Source organism: Larimichthys crocea, chromosome VII, assembly GCF_000972845.2.
Source record: "Larimichthys crocea isolate SSNF chromosome VII, L_crocea_2.0, whole genome shotgun sequence".
NCBI classification, from domain to species: domain Eukaryota; kingdom Metazoa; phylum Chordata; class Actinopteri; family Sciaenidae; genus Larimichthys; species Larimichthys crocea.
Window position 1 is genome coordinate 21,934,412 of NC_040017.1, and position 23,051 is coordinate 21,957,462.

Sequence of the window (23,051 nt, forward strand, 5' to 3'; positions counted from 1 at the left end):
CCATTTGAGGTGTTCACTGATTTACACCCAGTTGCCAGTATCTGGATGTGAGCAACACTCTGTGAAATTCAGGCACACATTTACAGTCCAGCAAACTGCCCATTTGCTGTAAATAGAAAATCAGATCTTTAAGAAAACGTGTGCTGAAAATGTGCAAGTACCTGCAGGTGGTAATACACTTGGTGACATTTTGACCAAGGAAAATCACTTATTGAGAGCGATCGATGCATGACTTAATTCAGAATGAGCTTTTAATCCTGCTAGTTCGCTTTTTAATGCGAGAGGAACAGATTTTAGGCGTGGAAAGTCATGGACAATAAGAGTAATCAGCACAGGAAGTAGTTTAAATCGTGCTGTATTTGACAGAAACAATGCTTCTGTTTTGGCGACAAACTCCTGATAAAACTGTCAGCAGCTGAAATATGTTGAGTTTGTTTTGTCCCATGCTGTCACTATTAAATGTCGCAGAGCCTTATTTAAATGCAGGGATTGTATCATGTGGGTGAAGGTCTGTGGTATGTGTTTCTCAAATAGTTTCTACGGGTGAGCTACACTGCTTTGATCACATTCGCAGCCTCTGCTTCACAGATAGAGCTCAAAGCCTTCGGTTTTTGTTCTCATAACAGATATATCTCGTGCATTTTACAGGCCCTTTGTTCTCCTCTGTGAATATTTTCTTTCCAGCGTCTGTATTGGTACTTCCTGATGTTTTTGCATCCATCAGTCTAGTTAATTTGATGTCATAGTGAATCAGGAAACCTAATAAACATGGTTCAGTTCAAAAGAAATCACACTATGATGCCCGAAAACAGCATTTCGGTGGCATACTACCTATGTGTGTGCATGAAGCAGCCAGTGTTGCAGTAATTTGTAACATTTTTTTGCCAAGTATTGGATGAAAAAGCTGACGAGGGAGGGAGCTAACCTTGCTCTGGCTCTTGTAAACTTTTTGCAGGAGCCAGAGCAAGGATTTTACACTTCAGTGCCGCCCAGGTTGAACAATAGAGGTGCAACATGTTAACTAGTGAACTTTAGAGGTGCTGGCAGGTCAATCTTAGCACCCTTTGGACAGAACCACACTGTTTCCTGCCTGTTTCCAGCCTTTAAGCTTGCTTAAGTTAACCGGCTGCTGGCTGTAGCTTCATATTTAAGACACAGCAGTCGTATTGATCTCTTTTCCCAAATGCCGAACCGTTAAAGTGAGACGAGTGGCCACAGGGCAGTTATATCAGTAACAGCAATGGCAGGCACCAACTTAAAAAGAGAGTAAACATGAGGCAGTGTGTCAGCTCACTGTAGTGGCTTTGCTGACAGGTTTTACCGGTTAGTTCATCGTCAAGACTCGATGTTGTTCCAAATCTGACAGGGTCATAAAGATGAGTGACAAGTGTCTGAGTGTGAAGCCGTTCAGCTGAATGTCAGGAGGACTGAGAAAGCAGCGGATTTGGATGGCTGGTATGATTTTCTCGCCCATCTTCAGCAAAGTAACGCATTACAGGAGTACATGAAGATTTTATGAACTTGTTTCATTGTCTTGATGTGAAAAAGACACTCGAAAGAGAGGATTTGAACATGTGGGAAACAAAGCAGACCGAGTAGGAAACAGACAGTTGCTGCACCTCCGAACTTGCCTGCTCATCCTGACATCACAAGCAACTGTGCAAATATTCCTTCTGGGTCTCTGTTGTTACTCTGTCCAAACTAAACAATGGTAACCATAGTAAAAGTATTTTGTCTCATTCAAAAGGGATTCAAATGAGTATCACGCACAAAGCAAATGAATTAGACCGCCCGATCCGTACACAAGTCAAAGCAAACCTTTAGAAGTCTGATAAGTCAAGAAGGAAAGTTTCGTCTCGGTGTTGAAACTGCTTTTTTTTTTTTTTTTTTTATGTGTGTGAATATAATCAGACAATTTCATGGTTGAATGCACACAGAATATTTAAGCACGTCCATTGTTTTCTCCTGTAAACACACCGCACACTGTTTGTCACTGGTCTAGCAGATGGAAACTGGCTGGCCACTGCTTTGTTGCTCTTAAAACTTCACTGAACTGCTGATGAGCTGTTTGGCTGTCAGATTTCTTTTTTTCTCCACACACCCACCCGTGCGTTTACCTTAGCCTGAACTCTGAGAGGTCTGAAATGTGAATCTGAATACCAAAGAAAAAAAAAAAAACAGAGCAACACCTCATTTTCAGTCGGGCCATGGCAGCTTCTTCTTCCCCCGCGGGCCCTCTGGCTCTAACCCCTCATCGCAGCCCATTGAGACACCTCCTCCCATCCCCCTCTCAAGCACTTTGTCTCCATGGTGATGTTTTTTGAATGAAATTTAGGGCAGGAAGTGTGTTTCTTTTTTTTCAACAAGGGAGCTGTAAAATTAGCAGAAGTCTATAGAAACTGCTGTTCTTGGTGCATGTGGGCGAGCACTAAGTGGTATTGATAAACGTCAGTCAAATATGTACAGAAAGGAGGGACTTTGAAGCATTCAGAATAATAACGAATTTCAATTTTCTGTCAAAGAATTTCATGCTGTGTTGAAGCTGTTCAGATTAGCCCTCTCTGGAAAAGTAATTGAAAAACCGTGCCTCCACTTTTCTCTTTCAGTCAGCGGTTTGGAGACTGTTATCGGCCTGTATGGGGAAACACTCGAGATCCCGTGCAACAAAGGAGCCATAAACGCAAAAGAAGTAATGATGACCAAATGGAAATATGTAAGTCACAGTGGAGGTCAATAGATTCAAAGCGGTGAAATCTGTCTGACACCCACTCATCATGTCTGAACCACGCCCATGTCTGAGTGCATTTGCAGTGCATTAGACCATGCATCTGTCCCTCCATATGACACTGCATGAACAGAGGGTGTGGAGCAAAACACTGAGTGCTTTTATTTGAACTGGAAGCCAATGTGACAGACGTGTAACAAGTGCACTCTGCTCTGCCCTCCAGGACAAAGGAGAGGGACTTTCAGGAGACCTTCTGGTCAGGCAGCTCAACCAGAATGTTGCAATCATCGCCACTGACGACTACAAGAGCCGCGTGAGCATGGCTGAAAACTCCAGCCTGCTGCTTACTGAGGCCAAGCTCACTGACCAGCGAACTTTCACCTGCATGGTGGTGGCTGGTGCAGACATCCCAGAATACCCAGTTAATGTGGTGATCTACAGTGAGTACGAGCTGGAATATCATTTCTCGGCTAGTTTAAGTGCTAGAATACAATACGTGAACACATTTTTTTTTTTTGTACATCGCAGAGACGCCAACAGACCTGACGATTACAGACAAAGCGGTGGAACTGGAGATTGGCAAGCGCACAAAGGTGAGTTTTTAATGATAAACATTGCTTATACCTACAGTATTTTAGGCAGAAAAGCATCAAGGGAAATCCCTCATTTGAGCTAAGGTATCTTGAGGCATAGAAAAGAGCATGTTACTACAGTAATAAGTCCTTTCAAGTGATTCTCATGAATTAGTAAAGAGCAGAATCCCCCCTACTGCAATTAAAATACCCAAAGGATCTGAGGGGCTTTAGAAATGCTTTGGGCATTTCATGGTCTGTTGCGTAGAAAACTACTCAGTCCTCAAATGCCGGAGAAGCGTTAAAAAAACTAATTTGCTCAGATGTTTGGTCATTTAAAAACATGCAGATTTATTCAATCCGAAAGAAATGGTGATTTTTTTATATACTTTTGTCCTTGCCATGTTTCTCAAGTTTTTTTTTGTTCCACAGTTAGGAAAATGTGTCGCACAAGACGCCAGCCCAGCTGCAAATATCACATGGCTGAAGAACAATGTGCCTCTGGTTGCTGATGGGAAAGGTATTTATTCGCCATCCTGTTTCACGAATATGCAAGAGTGGTTCTGACATTTATAAATATTCAAAAGTATTTATTCACTCTTACCCAGACTGTCACTTTAAAATGATTTTTCAGTGATGAATTGTGCTGCATTCGCCAACACGGGGAAATGCAGTGTTGTGGTCTCAGTACCATTAAAGTTTTCAGACAGAGTTGTTTGTTTCCTCTCTAGGGATTTCCATCGAAGCCTCTGTGCAGGTAGACCCTGTTACCGGCCTCTCGACCACTTCCTCTGTGCTAGAGTACTCAGCCGAGAAGGAAGACACGGACGCCGAGTTCGCCTGCAGCACTCAGCACACTCTGGGTGCAGAGCTGATGTCCTCTCCAGTGATCTTCACCATCACCTGTGAGTCAGCAAACCCAGCCGACAACTTTCACTGGACACACTTTATAAACTGCTGTCTGCAGAAAAGCTTCTGCACTAAATGAAAGACTGAAACTGCTGGTTGATGGCCATATTTCATCACCACTACAGACTATAAAAACTTAATACTCTGTCCTACTTTTACCTCTGCAGAACGAAGTGATTATTCGTCCTGATTGTGTCTTTGACTGTCTCTTTTTCTGACAGGTTATCTTAAGAAATCTGCTCACAGACTTCTTTAATATTAAATGTGCAAGAGTGGTTTATAAACACATTTTCTACAAAAAGCATTAATTACAGGAACAGTTCAGATTTTGATAAAAGCACTTATTCACTTTATGTGCAAGAGTTATATGAGAAAATCGACACCACTAACACAGACTAACCAAGCCATCCAATAAATACTACGTACGTCTCCTGCAGCAGCTTCGTATTTAACTGAGAGACACAGGGGTGGTATTGATCTTCTCAGATTATTTACAAAAAAAGTTGACTTGTCTCAGTTACTTTGGCACGTTCATACATGAAAACATGAACACATTGTGATGATTGTCTGTCACTTTTGGTGTTTTGGTAGAGATCCAGATGCAGATGATGAAATATCTATAACTCTTAAAAAAACAGACCGTTGAGTTACAGGTTGAGTCTAAATGAAATATGAAAACACTGCAGCAGTTCACATTCTGTTTCATACCTGGTTGATCTGTTGAAGAATATTTTATTGACATTACAGTCAATAAGAAAACATAAACACTTTTTTTTTTTCCAACTGATGCAACGTTATTCAGTATGACATAATTCTAAGGTAGCCTTAGTCTGAATATTGAATTTCAACATCACCTCCAGTGCCTCGCTGGGCTTGTCAGGACCGCATCAGCAGCAGCTCCTGACCCACAAGCTCTCACCGAAGACCAAGAAAACCTTGACTGTAACCAGTGGAGACAGTCTGCCGCCTGTGTTGTTTTTCAGACCGCATTAAGAATTCTTCTGCTTCCGTCCAGGAAAGATAACATTTACGGCACCTTTTTAATGGTGACAGAGAAATGATATGTGGATCCAGTAACTCTGTAGTGGGATTTATACCGAACGCTGCATGAAATATTGACATGACCCCGCTCAGTGGGGCCTTTTAAAAGTAGAACTATAAAATAAGTGAAACACTTTCTCATAAGAAATGTTTGTCTCAGGTGGAGCCAGAACGCTGAGGTTTAAAGCGATTGTTTCGTCTAGAGCCTGAGAAAACTACTGCGGTTTAAACTGATCTCCTCAGCTGCATTTTAAAGTTGGTCTCTCAGTCGGTCTCTGCAGTCCCTGCAGTGAGCTGTTGGGGGCACACACTCCACTTCATACATGTTTAATACCCTCTCTGACTTTCTGTCTCTTATTTTCTGCACAGACTCCACAGAGAACATCGTCCTCCAGGTCATTGCTCAGGAACCTCTAGAAGAAGGAGACAATGTGACTCTGAAGTGTGTGGCCGACGGTAACCCAGCTCCGACCAGTTTTAACTTCCACATTAAGGTACTTGTAAATATCTAATCAGACGCTCAGTCGGTGCATGTTGTTTGACCTCAATCAGGCATCGTGAACTAATCGCTGCACTTGTTTGATTGTCTTTAAAGGGAGAGGTGGTCCAAGTGGAAGATGGAGATACGTACACCATCACTAATGTCTCACGGAATACCTCTGGTGAATACAAATGCTCTCTGATTGATGACCCAACACTGGAAGCTTCTGAGAAGCTCACCGTTAAATGTAAGAGGCCGACACGTTTTGAATTTCTTCAAAAATAGCATCATTGTGTGTTGCGATGTGTTACGATGTTGCCAGAGAAAAGACAGTCCTAATGTCTCGTCAGACTGATCTGTCTTGCTGTGCTTTGTGGAGAAAAATGTTGTGTCAACTGCTCTGCCTCTAATAAGCTGCTCCTGCAGGGCTGCGAGCCAAGCGCAGGGTTGTATGGTTAACAACAGGAATGTTTTGACCCTTGTCAGGCCACTGAAACATCCTTTCACCATCCTTGCCTCTCTTTTTAGACCTAGACATCAATTTAAGCCCCTCTGGAAATATCGTCAAGAGTGCGGGTGAGACCTTTGATCTGACTTTAGAGATTGAAGCTTCCGGAGAATCTAAGGTCTCGTGGACAAAGGTAAAAACATCTTTTATAGAAGGAAGCCAGAATCTATGAAGAAATCATTTTAGTGCTTGTTATTAACAGTGTTATATTCTTTTTATATAACTCAGGACAATGTTAAACTGGACAAAGAGCCCAAGTTTACCAAGGTGACTTACTCAGACTCTGGGCGGTACGAGTGCGAGGTGAAGGTGGGCCCCCTTATCCGAAAAGCGTCATTTGAGCTGGTTGTTGAAGGTAAGGACTAAAAGGAAACTCTATGGTTATTCACTTTGTTGCTGAGAGTTGGATAATGTTTTGTGTCTGCATGGCAAATATGAAACTACAGCTGGTTAGTTTAGCTTAGCATGAGGACTGGAGATAAGGAGAAAGAGCTAACCTGACTCAGTCAGAAGATTTAATTGAATTTTTCCTATTAAAAATGCAATATATAACCTGTGCTGGTCAAATCCGGTTACCTTTAGACGAACTGTTTCCTGTCTTTGTGCTAATCTAATCTAACTGTGGCTCTGAATTTCCAGAGACAGACCTGAGAGTAGTTTGTATCGTCTCTTCTAACCCTCAGAAATAAAAGCGAATAAGATTATTTCCCAAAATGTGAATTTCCTTCATTACTTTGGGTTCATTTGTGAGTGAAATGCAGCCATGACAAAAACATTTTCTCATTCAGATGTATCTGAAGAGTTACGTCCTGTTGCAGGTGCTCCAGTTATCAGACAGCTGTCCAAACAGCGCGGTGAAGACGGCAGACATAAAGTCTTGATTTGCGAGGCTGAAGGTTCTCCAAAACCATCTGTTTCCTGGAGCATCAATGGCACCTCGGTATGCACACTCACACTCCCACAGCATTTGCCCTTATCATACTTAGATGAAATCCTTCCACTGATAATTGTTGCAATTTCTGAAGGTCATATACATCAATTTATTTATAAAATGCACATACATGTATTCATCGGGAGTGCAAGAAGATTTTATTTTTTCATGTACGCTCAGCTCTCAGAGAGTTTCTCACATTCTGTTTGAAGGAGTAAGATAAAAACAAACATACAAGCCGATATTTTGGCCAGTTTTAGGAGATAATGTTTGAGGGAGCTGTGAATGAGGCTGTTTCACAGCAATTTTAACAGCCCGGTCTGCCCACACTGTGGCGATTAAATGCAAATGCATGTTTTGTGTGCGCTGCAACTTGAAGTCCATACTGTAATTCCCCATTTTTCCCAAGGGAAATGTTTTCAAGCACAATCTGAAGATACAGTCCTTAAGATTTCAGTCCTGGTGGTGTGATTGCAGTGGTTTAATAAAACAGCAAGCACTCCTCGAGCTGCCGATTTACGACAGAAGAGCAACTGGTGTATCCGTTTACAGCACAGCCAAACAAACTTGCGTTGTTTCAGTGAAGAAGTGGTGTAGTTTTCGAGTGATTTAATTACAGTGAAGCTTGCGCTCTGCATTGTTCCCCCTTGTGTGTGGCCTGGCAGGTTGAATCCAGCGTGGGAATGGTAGACCCTACCACTAACAATGAAAACCACTAATATAGAGTTGTAATTCATTTTTAAAAAAGCGTTGAAAAACCATAAATAGTATCAAAATGGAGGGTTTGTTTTCACTGAAATATTTTCACTTATCTTCACCCACTGCAGCAAAGATTTCTGTGAAAGCTTGTCTTGGTCTGCCTCTTCGTGGAGAATGTGTCAGCATGGAAAGTCTGACACTGCTGGGCTTGTGTTTCGTTTCAATAACAGAACCGCAGAATTTATCGTCCGTGCCATCTCAGACAGTTGCAACCCAACGAGATGGATATCAGCTTTAACAAACGACAACACCATGCTGGTTATTCTCCACTTACTCCTCCTCATCACCTTTAGACATTCATGTGATTCTAAAACGCTTTGAATGTTTCTGTGCTTCAAAGAAGCCATTCTTTTACTTGCAAATCAATACTAGTTGTCACAGAAATTCACGCTCTGACAATGGTCCGTCTATGTAAGCTGGCAGCCGTTTTATCCTGCAGTAACAATGACAGTGGCATCTTTGGGCAACAGCATCTAAATGTTGACAACAAAGTAGCCAGGACACATTGCAGCTGATTTCTATCTGCGGCAGGTGAAAGGAAGAACTATTTCAGCTTCACTTGGAAAAACACCGGACTCTCTTTGTAATCATGTTTATGGCGTTCATGTTTATGTGATTATATTTGGGCGTCTAGTTCATCAAACGACTTCTGAAACTTCCTTCACTGAACAGCCCAAATGGTTCTTTAAAGCAGAGAAGACAAACCACTGAGATGCTCGTTTAAATATAATGGCACAGTTTTCCTCAGAACAAATAAAGAGCTCGAGATGTGAAGGTGTGACTAAACAAAGGCAGTCTGTTGAAGCCTCCTCCCTTTGGACTCTTGAGAGGAAGTAAAACAATCCAAGTTTGTCTGTCTCGGTTCTGAGATGGTTCATCCTTTGCTTTTGCTACTCACCCTGAACTGCAGAGTGAATGAATGCTCCTTATTAAAAACATAGTTTAGTTTTCCCCCCAGCTGTCACATTTATGAACTTACCCAGTTTAAACTTTTCTATGCGGTTGAGTAAATTCTCTCCGAGGCTCAAACACACTATTTTGCACCGGACTGTTTTTTTTTTAATGGACCTTTTTTCACTTTTTCTGGTTTCTGTGGTGTACCTGATAGCAGAACCACTCAGTGGAGCAGTTTGAAATACACTTGAACCTGTGTAGGTTGCAATTTTTACATGCCTCTCAGGCAATGTCTAACCTCGAAATAACCTGAAAACCCAAACCGGCGTGCAATAATTTCTCAGCTACAAAGGTGCACTGAACTCTTTCACCGAAGGACAATGCATTTTTGAGATAACACGCTTCTGCATTTCAGCCAAAGTTTATTTGTTTTTGTTTTTTTCCACTCTCATTTCATCCTTTAAAGCCAGTTCAGAGGGAATAATGTAAGTACTGGATGCAGGCATGGTAATGGGTATTTATAAGATCCTTCTCTATATGCAGACGATGTGAAAAGGGTGTGGGCAGTTTGTCTTTGTGTCTGAGCTTCTCCTATGAGACTCAAGTGTCTACATCGGCAGAGGAACACACACTGTGTTTTTGTAATGGAAAGGCTGAGTTACATATCAATCCAACGACCCCCCCTAGTGGTGCAAAATGTACACTTCTTTTCATGCAGTGACTGATTTATGAATGCAGCGTTGTAAAGTTAGATATGTAAATACTAACATTCAGCTTCTTCTCTTCTATTTTTAGCTCGACGAGAGTCCTTTTGTCAACGGAAAGATAACACACAGGATCACAGTCGTGCCTACCGCAAATCTGACTGTCTCTTGTACGGTGTCCAATGACTTTGGCGTAGACACTCGAACTATAAATGTGTCATCCTGTAAGTACAAAGCGGTAGTACAGTCCTCCCGTCTCCCTCCGTTTCCTATTTTATCCAAAGCCTAACTCAGTAATCTGCCTTTGTGGATGTTTTCCTACTCTGCTCACTAACTCTTTCTGTCTGCATGTTGACTTTATATAATGTTAAGATGCTTAAATTAAACTGCAGTTATTTAGCAGGTACGTAAAACACATGATTTTAGGCACACATGAAGCTTTCTGCTAGTCATGAAATGAGTTTTTAGTTTTAGTCCATAATAATCTGTAAAAACGAGGTTTGTTGGTGTTTTTTTTTACCTTCTAATGACTTTTCTAATTTATCACGACACCACTGTCAGAATGTATTAAATGCATGCATTTGTACACAGCATCGTGCACCGTTTATATCATTCTCTGCTCTCTCTTGCTTACTCATTCCTGTGTGTTTGAGACAGCATTTCACCTCTCTTTCCCCCTCCTCGCTCAGTGTGTGTATGTTGGGATGCTGGAATTAAAATCTGTTTCCTCTTTGAACGACGTGCATGCAGAAGTAAAATAGAAGTAGAGTAGTACTTCTTTTTTTGTGGACATCAAGCCTGTTTTAGTTTTTTCTTCTCCCTTTTGGTTGGTTGTTAATTTTATTTTATATCTGATTTCAGTATTTATGGATGTGAGAATGGATAAACAAGGTAAGTTGTAGCAGTCTTCTTGCTTGTAAGAAACGGTGGGAGGGGGCGGGTGAGTAAATACGATGGGGGAATCAAATGTTGCTTACTGAAAGAAGACTCTTAATCAAATATTTACCTTTTATCATCACCTTGACTCCACAACTATAAAATCAATCTTTGGACAGTGTGTTTCTATTAATGAAATACCGAAGGAAATAAGAGGAATGGAGCTCCCAGCATCCTGACAAAATGTAAACATTGTCCATAATCCCACTGGCTGATGTAAAGAGTCATAAACTAAGAGTATCTGTCATTAACATTTAACCCAATGAGTCATGAGCATGTACAGTGCGGATGTGTCCACTCATCAATGCATTTACTGCACATAATGGCTTTTCCCTTCCTTTATTCAAATGCACTTGGGCTGGAGATTCATACTGAAATGTATCTGCCATGTCTCTGATGTTTTTGTTTGTATCTTCATTACAGACCAAGCAGATGATAGTGACCAAACCAAGGTGGTGGTCGGAGTTGTAGTGGGTCTTCTCGTCGCAACTCTGGTTATCGGCCTGGCATACTTTCTCTACATGAAGAAATCCAAGTAAGAACTTTCTACAAATTATACACAGTATGCTCTTTAACAATGCAATAAAGTTATCTTGATTATATTCTTGAAATCACATGAGCTGTGAGAGTGTGAACTTGTTGGGTTTTTTTTTTTTTTGTCAAACACTTTCTCACTTATAATCGTATTAATTAACAGTCTTGCGGCTTTTATATAAACTTAGTTCACTCTGGTGTTTTTTCAGTTACCTTTTAGAGCCGAAAAAGAAATTTCATTTCATTAATATGCGGGTTATTTATGTCAGCTTCATTAGCGATTCTGGATCAGAAGTACGTGGCAGTGGATTTTTCTGTGTGTAAATTAGTTTGTGTTAATTTGATTGAATACAGTTTAATTTAGTGACATGAACAATAAACATAATGAACTGACTAAACATGGCAGTTAAAGGCATGGATTGACATTTTAGGAAATATGCTTATTAAACTTATTGCCAAGAGTTTGTTTATTGGCAAGTGTAACAACACCAAGTTGTAGTTTTACTTGTCAGGAAGTCTCTCATTGGCCCCCTTACGGTTTTTACAGTTAAGTTTTTGTTTGGTTTAGCTTTGCCAGGCTAGCTGTTTCCCCCTGCTTTCATTCTCTATGCTAAGCTAAGCTAATAGGCTCCAGCTTCATATTTGAGCGATAGATATGAGAGCAGTATTGATCTGCCCGTCTAACTTTTGGCTCTTACTGAATTAACAGAAAATCACTTCTCCTTAGTGAAATTGGAGCTTTTAAGGGCGAGTGGGGCCTGTGGCACCGGGGTAATGGCCTGTTTTTGGTCGGTAATCAACCTTGCATTTGCCAAATTAAGGGAATTTGCCCTTGATTGATCATGAACACACAGCCGGCTAATAGAAATGTAGTGGAAGCACAGGCAGCTTCCATTTAGCACAAGTGGACACTGTAGATTAGATATTATTCTGCACGAGTAGTCAGCAACGTAGTATCATACCAAACAACTGTAAAGGGTAGATTTATTATTATTATTATTATTATCAGCATGATAGGTAACACCTTTTTTATTCTAAATAGGCAAGGAAGCTGGAAGACTGGTGAAAAGGAGAACGGGTCTTCTGAGGAGGAGAAGAAACTGGAGGAGAAAGTGGAGGAGAACAGCCAAAAAGCTGAGGTGTAAAGAAACTGCAACCATCCTTTGGGAATGTGAAAGGTAGAAAAACACGACCGTCTTCATGCCTAAATAAAGATGAACTAAGTCATTGTCTTTTAAATAACACCGTTTTCGTGTTACTTCTCTTTCCAGTGAGAACATGGAACTTTTGCACATTTCTCTTCACCTCTGTCTTTGGAAGAAAAAAAATAAGAAAACGAGTGTAAATTTGGAATGAAGACAGTTTTGGTTTTGTCAGGATTTGGTTTCAGGGAGAATTTTACTAAAAAGCATATCCAAACAACCCCCTCCGAGCCCCTCGATCCTTCACCCCCCTCCATTCCTTGAAAAAAAAAAAAGAATGGCTACTGTATGTGATATACATAACTTGTCTGCACTACTGATACATGTGTAAACTTGTGTACTATTAGGATTCATGTTTGTTAGAATGGAATATGGGAAGCTGAGAAAATGCAGATCTTTTTTTTTTTTTTTTTTCTTTGTTGATGCAAGTAAAATTACTACTAGACCAGTTGCCTTTGCTGTAAGGATGTGTAGGCCTGCATTAGACTTGTTTGACCCCCCTCGGGGATGTAGCAGGAACCGAGGGACGTCACCGCCATCGCTTCTTAGTTTCATTTCATCACAGTCAAAACCTCTGCCTTCGACATCAGTGTACGAAATCAGTTTATTTGTGCATTCATTTCAGTTTGTTCATTCAGGGGTAAAATGATGAGATGAACGTCCTGAAAGGGCTATGGGTATATTGTTATACTCGGCATTAGTTATAGATGGTAATATGATTTACATGTTGCATTGCAGGAAGTAGATGATGTGCCACAGAGTTCTTTGGTGTTACATGATTTTGCTTTGTTCTTTGATTGTCTGTACCTCTTTGCAAAGTCAACAAGGAGAGAAAGTGACAGAAACTCAGTTCATATTGCTTGTATCTTTTTTCAAATGGACTGTACATTCAACATAACCACTGTATAACACGAGCAGGTAGATTATTGAGAGAATGTATAGCATAGCTTAACTCATTTTACTCTCGTTAGCTTGGCCACACCAATTGTTATACTTACATAAGACCGTTGATTGTTCTCTTGCTTTCCTCGAGAAAACATCCTTGAGCCTGGATTTCTTTTTCTTAATCTGTCAAGTCTGTAAATGAGTTTTCAATTTGTGCCCTCCATCAGTGTTGAGGTATGATTGTTTATTGTGCAGCTATGGCATAATTTTGTAACCGAGTGCACAGAAAGGACACGACGTCTGTGTCAAAGTAGCCGTTATGATATGTTTACCTTCTTTTGAAAATCTACCTGTGATTGCTTCAGTTCGTGACGTGCACCAGAGTTCATGTTTTCATGTCAGATTTGTGTAGAATACGATGCCGCAGCTGTACATGTCACAATTTTGGTCCTTCAAAAGCATTTACTAAATTTGAAAATGTATCAAAAACCAGGGTGTAATTGTGAAGTATGTGGTTTTCTTTTTCTTTTTGCTATTTATATTGTTCAAGATAAAAATAACCAGGTAGGCAAAATGAATAAATGTCTCATAATTCATAACTTGGATTTAAATTGTCGATAAATTGCTTGCAGAATTTACAAAAGAAAAAAAAAATGTGATTAAGTTCTGAGTAATCAGTAGGCTGCTCAGTGTCTGGTTGAATATAGATTCAGCATGTGATCATCTCAGACCTTCAAGCTGCTGTTTGTTGCCTACCTTGTAAAAAAAAACACATCAAATTGGAAGAATGACCAAAGAAAGTGAACATTGCCATGCAAGTATTGTAAATACCTGATGTTTGTTTTTGTACTTTTGTTTAAAATAAAGTGTACATTTGGAAAAGTTACGTCCACGGAATATTAATTATGTTGTCACAGCTTTCACATTTTTCATCTGATCATGATTTGAAATAAAGAACAACGCGGTTCAGAAATGTTTTTCGCTTGTATACATGCAGAGATGATGGCGTAAAATGACTATGATGACGGTAGTTGTACAGTAATTTTCCAAAACATATAATATTGTAGAAAATAGATCCTAACAGAGCAGAAAATGAGTTGCAAATGGAAGGCTAAAATTATAATCTATGTGCACAAAACTGATCAGGATATTGAATTTGATCAAAAGTTCATATCAAAACTGATCTGGGATGTTTGATTATTACTGCAACAGCTCATGTTTTAGTATACAATATCAGAAATAGTTTCTTTAACAAGAAACCTGCAAGATGTCACATTTCAAGGACGAGGTGTGTCAGGATGCGGTAACTTAAAGAGTCTGGAAAACAAAGGGATGGATTATATGTGCAGAAAAATGCATGTAATCATATTATTATGCAGCACTGTATTTAAGTACGATTAGTAGGTACTTCACTTTTCCTTTTTCTGCTACTATATCTCTTTACTCCACTACACCAGAAAGAAATATTGTCCTTTTTAAATCACTTCATTCATTTCACAGCTATAGTTACTTGTTATGTATAACCCCAGTTCAGATTTTATATGCAAAATATATAATCAACATATTAAATATAATGTATTATAAAGTATTATAAAGTAAACAGGATATAAAGTAGATCAAGTTATCTCCATTGCAAAAGTGCAACATTAGAGCGTTACATGTTAATGAATCTATAATAATGACTAGGTGATTATGCATAATCAGTGCTTTTACTTTTTAAAGTATATATACTGATCATTCTTTTGTACTTTTACATAAGTAAGTCAGATTTTGAATGCTTTATTTATACCCTGTAGTGTTGCTACTGTTGCGTAAGTAAAGGATCTGAATACTGTTTCCAACTCTGTCATTAACTTAGAATATATTATACAATGGCACAACAATATCTTTTGAAACTGTTCTGACTCAGCACTGGTGTCTCTGCAGGGATATTATGTCATAGTGGACATCATCATGGAAACACCATTAAAGCCCACAGACTGAGTCAGAGACTGTTTGATCTGATTGATTCTGCATGTTTGGGTCATAACTGCCTTACAAAGCACGGCCTGTTCGAATAAATAAGAAATAAATATTTGCTTCAACTGGACACATAAGTGCACTTCTTCACACATTATTATTTGCTAATCGTGTGAAATGTAAGGTCTTTCACATGTCAAAGTCATAAGCAGGTTCATTGTGTTGACCCTGTGGTAGTGATAGCCCCAGCATATCATTAGTCATTACCTTTAAACAACTGATCACTCTACAAATGAAGTCGCCACCCAAATATTCAGGCATCATGAACATCATCACCAGATGGTCTGCGTAGTACAAACTAAAATGGGCTTCTGCTGCCATCCTGTGGTCAAACGATATTCTCTGATTTGGAATCAAGGAGAAATCTGTTAGATGTGTTTCTTCTGGGAACAGAGACTGTAATCTGAGCACATGAGCTACACAGTGAACTTTAATTTTATCTTTGAGAATATGAGAACCAATCTGATCCAGGGTCAGAGTTTTATTTCTAATGAAAAACATCAAACTTTAACAAAAATAGCCACATACGTCTGTGGTGTTTGTTTAGCAGTTATGAGTCATGACACACTCCTTCAGTAAGGTTAAAAAACATGAAAAAAATGCAAATATGTGAATAAAAATTATGTAATTGCTAAATTCCTGCATACCATTTGGTAACTATCACAATGCATGTTTGCTTATGTAATTTTATTATAGTCTTTTGAAAAATAATTATTATGTGATCAAACTATAACACTGATTACTTCCATGCCCTCTGTGGCCTTTAATAAATACTGTATGTCCTGGGCTAAACTAATGATTAAGGAAGATGAAGTTCTAGACCAACCAAAAAAACCTTAACTTTCTCAGACAAGTTTAAGCTTTATCGGTCTTGAGTTAACTAAACCAAGTTCCTTATGGATTAAATGAAGCCTTAAATCAACCAATCCAATGTGGCCAAGCTGGTTTAACTTCAGAATAATGTCTGCCAGGGGAGACACAATTAGGCTAATTTGGTGAAGCCCAACAGGCACCACCAGATAGTCATGTATAATACTTATTGACATAAACAACTGACTCAATGACTCAATAGTTTTCATGAAATCAGTCAAAGGTTAAAACATTTTTCAAGGTGTTTTAACATGTAATGATCAGATTTAAGCTGTTTACAACTGTTTTCTTTGAACATGATGTTCTGTGTGCTATACAGTTGTACAATTTATTATGGGCTGTATGTGATCTCTTCCAGCTTTTATGAGCAAACTTAGGCAACAGCTGTGCACACAAACCCAACACTATTGAGGACTAACATTAATTTAATTATTTAAACTTCATTATCAATTTTATTATCAAAAATAAATTATACAAATTAAAAATATAAAAACTATTAAATGTTCTAGACTGAAACCTACACCCAGTTGACTTTACATACTGAATACTGAATGAATCACTTAGACTTCTTTTATCTAAATTTTAATTACATAATCACATTCATCATTGATTCTTTAACATCCTAATCACCCTGTTTTACACAGATGTATAGAAACGCCTTGTCACCTGTATGCGCTCTGTTTTTCTGTGGGTTTTGAACATTAGGTATGGTTTGAGAGTAGTCACATCTTGCAAATCTTGTTTTCTGTTGCTTTATGCACATTAGTACATCTCCATGGTCTGTGATGTTGTGGGCTGCAACAATTTGTGGTCAATCACTCTCTGATAGAAGTCACTCAGAGTACTGCAGTCTGATGAGCTTTTGCTATTGTATTGTTTTGCTGTTGTTATATGGCAGGTACTTTTAAAGTTGTTGTTTTTTTGATTAATCAGAATACAAACTTTTCTGTTAAAAAAATCCAGGATAAAAAAAGTTTTAAAGCATTAAAAGATAAATCCTCATTCTGTTGTGAAGTATTTCTTTCAGTCAATGCCTTGACTCAGAAGCAGCGATTAACTTGATAACTCCTGTTCTAAAGTAAACAGCATTACTGCAGTGGTACCTCACCTGTGTAAACACGGTGGAGGAAATAAATGAACTTTTGCACAACTTGTCCCAGTTGTGTGTTCAAAGAATCTGGTAGAACCTGCTATATGCTGAAATGCAAAAGTTTCTTCTCATCTAAATAATGCTTCTTACGTGTAAGATAGACATCTAAAACTTCTCAAACCAATGGTTAAAAGTCTTTTCACCTGCAAATCACAAAAACCAGGCTTGGTGGGATGTGCTGTTTGTTGGCTGGTCCAGTAGTTGTGGGAAAACAGAAGGAACGGATAAAAAAGAAGACAAAATTAAAGAAAAGATAGAACAGCACAGGAGGTATATAATAAAGAAGAAATGAACAGAGGGGAGGCAAGAAAAGATGGCAAGTTTGTAAAGGGAAGTGTTACATTTTTTACCATGAAGGGCAGTTTGCGTTCATTTGACCATAAGCATGGTGATATTTCTCTAATACAGGTATGGGTTTACTATAAACTAACCAAGCACACGGTTAGCATTAAAAATATCATAAAATTATAAAGAAAACAACATATTTTTACAAAATGTCCACAAATAATGAATATAACTTAGAAATCCATTGTGACATTGCTAATGCTGACTTATTCTGCTTTTAAATATGAACAGGATCATCATGCCTTCATGCGTAGATAGATGTGTACTATAAATTGCCAGTTAATGGCATCTCAGAGTCCAAAGTCCAAATAAATCGTTACAGAGTTCATCTCAACATCAACTGTTTGGAGGAGACTGTGTGAATCAGGCCTTCGTGATCAAATTGCTGCAAAGAAACCACTACTGAGGGAGACAAGAGAATTACTTGGTCCAACCGCTGTGTCTTTGTGAGACATAGAGAATGTGAATGGATGTATCTACATGAAAAAAATGGTTCCCTCTGTGAAGCATAGAGGATATTGTGATATGTGTGATATTGTGGAGGTGCTTTGATGGCGATACTGTTGACAATTTATTTAAAATACAAGTCACGGTTAACCAGCATGGCTACCATAGCATTCTGCAGCGACATGCCATCCCACCTGGTTTGAACACCTCCAGGTTATGTAAGTGACCGAATGACCTGGCCTCCACAACCACCCAAACTACAACCAACTGAGATGGTTTGGGAAGAAATGGAAGTGCTCCACATATATGGGAACAGCTTCAAGACTGTTGGTAAACCATTTCAGGTAGCTACCTCATGAAGCTGATGCATATTTCTGCCTTGTCTACATTTTGTTCCTTTACCATATGATTTCATATGTGTTATTTCATAGTTTTGATGTCTTTAGTCTTAATTTACAATGGTGTAATAACAAAAAAATCACAGAATGAGAAGTTATGTCCAAACTTTTTACTGGTACTATGTACTATGCACTTCAAGGACTGAACTTAGGTGTAATTTTGTAGCACTTGTATTTTACCCAAGTCTTTCCATTTTCTTTAGCTTTATACTAACTAAATACAACTAAATGAAATGTGGTGGACTAGTTAGTTAAAGAGAACTAAGGAGTACCTATTAGTTACTCTGCAGAATCTGAATATATATTTATATAAGTATATTTTGATGCTAATACTTTTACTTCAGTAAAACTTTGAATGCAGGACTTTTACTTTTAAGTATTTGTACATGAAGATTTTGCTACTTTTACTGAAGTAAGGCATCAATACTTGTGCCACATGGTCAGAAGCATTCACATCTGTTTTGAGCTTAGTCTGTGGTGAACTCCTGGACTGGACAGTCATTATTTAGGCATGGCAGTGGTTAACACTGCTGCCAAACAGATTCTTAGGTTCAATTCCATCAGTTCATTGGTTTTGGCCTCTCTGTGTGGTGTTTCATGTCTCACTGTATCTGCAAAAGTTTCCTGCATAGTCTTAGGACACATAGGTGAAATGAATTGTCCATATGTAAGTATGTTTCTCTGTTCTACACATGGCTGCCTTGTGAAAGACTGGCAAGCTATCCAAGGTGTACCCAACCTCTTGCCCAAAGTGTGCTGCTAGGCTTTACACCATGACTCCAGTGGAATGAACTACTGGTTTAGAGAAAAGATCAGTGGGTCATCAATGGATACAACTGATGGAGGCTACCAAGCTAGCTTCATTTTTTTATAAGAGCAAGAATCTAGCCACAAAATCTTCTTCTATAGGAAGGAATGCAAGCCGACAGGGAAGAAACCTTGGTGTCGTCTTTGTCTTTTTATAAAACAGTTACAAGTGATTCAGAACTTGTGCTGCCTGATTGCTGACTAGGACCACAAGGGGGAGAACACATTACACCTATTTTAACCAACCTTACATTGGTTGCTTGTTAGTTTTCATATTGATTTTGAAAATGTTTGGCTTGTCTTTAAAGAACTTCGTGGTCTTGCACCAGCCTACCTGTCTGACATGCTTGCAATGTGTGAACCTCAGGTCAGAGTCTTTTGTCATTCCAGAGTACCAAACAAAATATTCTGATATGTTGTGTGGATCTACAGCACTACTGGAAACTCCACCAGCTGTGGTGAACTTGGTGACAGTCTTGCACTGGAACCAGTCATGAGTTCCAGCTGTTAATGGGCCAACAAGATGCTGGTGTACATATAATACACACAATACTTTGAACACAACACCTGACATTTATAAGACTCAACAATACTGAGACAAAACAAGACAATCATTCAAAACCTGATGTCTGATAGATATTTATCAATTTTAGAGATCCCAAATAATCAATTAAGCCATATGCATCCTCTAACCACAAATTAACCAGGATGAATAGCTCTCTTCAGCACTACTACGTCTTTGCGAATGAAACCAGGACTAAATTTCTTGTGTAAATAAATGCATTTTTTCCTTCAAATGTTTTATTGGATTTTAAGCGTAAACACAAATATTTTGTTTATACAATGTACAAATTTTGCAGTGTGTGAAACCTATAGAACAGTTTTACAGAACAGAAACCAACACCAACTCATTAACACCTCACCAACTAGCTCCATCTACGAGCTAAAAGAGTGTGGTTCCTGGAGTATTCTAGGTTATTGCTGGAAGTCAGGTTTTGTATTACAGAGGAACCTAATAGTAGACTGGTACACACTGTATTAACAGAAAGACAAACAAAATAGAAGTGATGAGAGAAGTCTTTAGTTTGACTGAAGACTCTGAAAGTATTTCAGGAAAGGCCCCAAAACTTCTTGTTTGAGTTTTAAACTGAGTAGCAGATCAAGGTCTAGACAGGACATAGGACATAGGACATGGACACGTTAGGTATCTGTAGATAATATTACAGAGACAACTTTTGGTTTGAATTGGCGCCATATAAATAAAATTGAATTGAATAATGTCCCTTAACCCTCTAAGCATGGCTGTGGCGGAGTGGCATCCCTCCATAAATGCAATTGGCCCCCAAATGTATTAGATTGAAGTAGCATTAGCATTAAAGTGCAACAAACAAACATATTTTAGATTCATATTTTTTTTCAAAATGCATACAGAACCTGTTGCTGAGATGACACTATTACAGTCTTTTTGTTTTGTTTTTGTAAATGTCATTCGAGCTGTTATATTTTATATACTCAACATGCTTCTGCTCTCTCCAGTACTGTACTGTGTTTGGTGTAAATAATCAAATATAAAAAAGAAAAATATTACAATGAATATACAACAAGAGAGGAGAATATGCGCAATGCAATATATCTACAAAATATCAGAATAATGCGCGTTTGAATATAAACAACAGACATCCTACGCTGACAACTTCACTTAGATCGCCGATACCATGCAAGTGTGTCATCTAAACATCTTGGAACAGGAAGACTCAGGTAAATTACATCCATTCCTATTTGCAGTGGTTAACTATGATAACAGCAACAACAAGTTTATGTAAAGAACGTTTGATCTATACACTTTACTTCAGAGTTGTATAGCAGAGAAGATGCCCTAATCAATTTACTGACTAAAATTAAACTGTACTTATTTCCTATACTTCATTGACATATTATTTATCGTAGCTGTGGGTATTGCCAGGCCAACTGGTTTAATATTTAACCTCTGACCTAAGTTTCCTCCTTTTAATAACTAATAGTTATTCTTATTTTTAAGCACTGATCTAACTCTAAATATATCGCCTGAAGCCTGAAAGGTTTGATAGAGCTTTCAGACAAAAGTGCATTTCCTTTTTTATTCTAACAAAATACAGTAAGTTTTGGACAGCTGACAAATTAAACTGGGATAGTTAGTGATTCAGAGTTTATACTTTTGGTACTTTTTCAAGTCTGTCTTAAAACAGTCAGGTCAGTCAGGTGCCCGAATGTGCGTTGAAACAGGTTTGTAATGATTTGTCTTGTTCTCACTGTCCATTAGAAAATTCTTTCCTAAAGTGATTTCCAAGTAAGTGATGAAGGGCAAAATACACAGTCATCTCTCTGTCCAAAAGATATTCATTAAATGATAATTCATCTCTTCAAGTTAGACAGTACAGTACAGTAAGTACAGTAAAAAATTTTCCAAAGTTAGTGTTGTCAAGTGGGATACAAAAGTCTGCAGGTTAATGGGGAAACATAAATAGAGAATTTTATGCTAAAAAGACTGTAAAGTATAAGAGTAAATGCTCTCTCACATAAAAAAAATAGATAGATAGATAGATAGATAGATAGATAGATAGATAGATAGATAGATAGATAGATAGATAGATAGATAGATAGATATTGCCATATTGCCATACGTATACTGTTAGACTGTTGTTTTTGTTTATATTGTTCATTCTGTTTATATTATATTATTTATATCTTCCAGACTTGCCCCTGTCTTCTCTTGGATGTATTTTAGCTTGTATATATTTTTATATTTAGATTTTATATTTTTTTACTTATATTTTATATTTCATGTTTATTGTTGTTTGCACCAGGATAAGAGGGAATCGCAATTTAAATTCTCTGTATGTCCTATTCATATGACAGCAGTGATAATAAAGTTGACTTGAGTTGACACTCTTAACAGGCAGTCATAGTTTCATATTGTAAAAATAAACCAGAGTGATTTATACGTTCTCTGCTGGATGGTAGCAACAGGGCCAAACATGGTTAAAAAAAGACAGGCACACAGGAGGGGACACACCATACTCTTGCAATAATATTATTATTTGTATCAAAGTACTCTTGCAATAATAATATTATTATTTGTATTATGGTCACTTTCTTTGCAGTATTTCTTACACTATGGCCACTTTACATTACAATACTTTTTTTTTTATTATACTCTTTTTATATATCATGCCACTTTTATCCTCAGTACTTGTCTGTTTTTAAGTTTTGAAGGTTGTTTTTCGTGTTTATTGTGTAGGTTATAGATATTTCTGTCTGTTTATTGTTTTTTTGCCTTTCTTGTTCTTTTTTCAAGTAAATTTCCCCGTGGTGGGATAAATAAAGTATATCTAATATACTTTATTTATAATCTAATTGACTTACACTCTTAACAGGCCGTCGTAGTTTCATATTGTAAAAAATAAACCCGAGTGATTTATACTTTCTCTGCCGGATGGTAGCAACAGGGACAAACACGGTTAAAAAAGACAGGAGGGGACACACCACCACCACCACTCGAGTTAAATGTGTCCTGTAACTCTGGGCCAGTTAGATTTTATTCGTCATTGGTACATCCGGGTAACTACACTTCTTTTTTTTTCTTTTTTTGTGTGTATTAAACTTTATTCTCAGCTGGTTAATTCAATCCAATACCAAATAAAATAGTAAGCACAGCATTTTTTTTATTTTTTTTTAAGTGAAGAGTTGTACAAGGAGCTGAAGATGCAGCGACATATTTTTAGTCTAATCATAATACAGCTCACAGCTTAATTCCAATCAGGTCGAGTAAATCGAGCTGATAATCAAAGATGACTTACACAAAACTATTAATTTTAAATTCATTATTATCTTTATATATATGTGTGTTCCTGTAATAATAACTCTGGGCCAGTTAGATTTTATTCGTCATTGGTAC

General features: G+C 38.1%; 1 protein-coding gene across 3 annotated transcripts in view; it reads left to right on the plus strand.

Moving 5' to 3' along the window:
- The window catches only part of LOC104928945 (CD166 antigen homolog A-like), a 34,459-nt gene extending 20,815 nt beyond the window's left edge, over nucleotides 1-13,644 (plus strand). The window contains exons 1-16 of one of the 3 annotated variants that reach the window (XM_027280791.1): nucleotides 2,357-2,447; nucleotides 2,607-2,713; nucleotides 2,949-3,165; nucleotides 3,254-3,318; nucleotides 3,730-3,817; nucleotides 4,029-4,202; nucleotides 5,617-5,741; nucleotides 5,843-5,975; nucleotides 6,257-6,369; nucleotides 6,465-6,591; nucleotides 7,055-7,176; nucleotides 9,616-9,748; nucleotides 10,386-10,415; nucleotides 10,884-10,995; nucleotides 12,037-12,172; nucleotides 12,266-13,644. In XM_027280791.1, coding sequence (XP_027136592.1) covers nucleotides 2,693-2,713; nucleotides 2,949-3,165; nucleotides 3,254-3,318; nucleotides 3,730-3,817; nucleotides 4,029-4,202; nucleotides 5,617-5,741; nucleotides 5,843-5,975; nucleotides 6,257-6,369; nucleotides 6,465-6,591; nucleotides 7,055-7,176; nucleotides 9,616-9,748; nucleotides 10,386-10,415; nucleotides 10,884-10,995; nucleotides 12,037-12,139 — 1,563 coding nt within the window. In that variant the 5' untranslated portion in view covers nucleotides 2,357-2,447; nucleotides 2,607-2,692 and the 3' untranslated portion in view covers nucleotides 12,140-12,172; nucleotides 12,266-13,644. Of the gene's footprint in view, nucleotides 1-2,356; nucleotides 2,448-2,606; nucleotides 2,714-2,948; nucleotides 3,166-3,253; nucleotides 3,319-3,729; nucleotides 3,818-4,028; nucleotides 4,203-5,616; nucleotides 5,742-5,842; nucleotides 5,976-6,256; nucleotides 6,370-6,464; nucleotides 6,592-7,054; nucleotides 7,177-9,615; nucleotides 9,749-10,385; nucleotides 10,416-10,883; nucleotides 10,996-12,036; nucleotides 12,173-12,265 lie in introns of those variants that run through there. The other 2 variants (XM_010743347.3, XM_019259321.2) reach the window with 2 other exon arrangements.
- The last annotated feature ends 9,407 nt before the right edge of the window (nucleotides 13,645-23,051 follow it).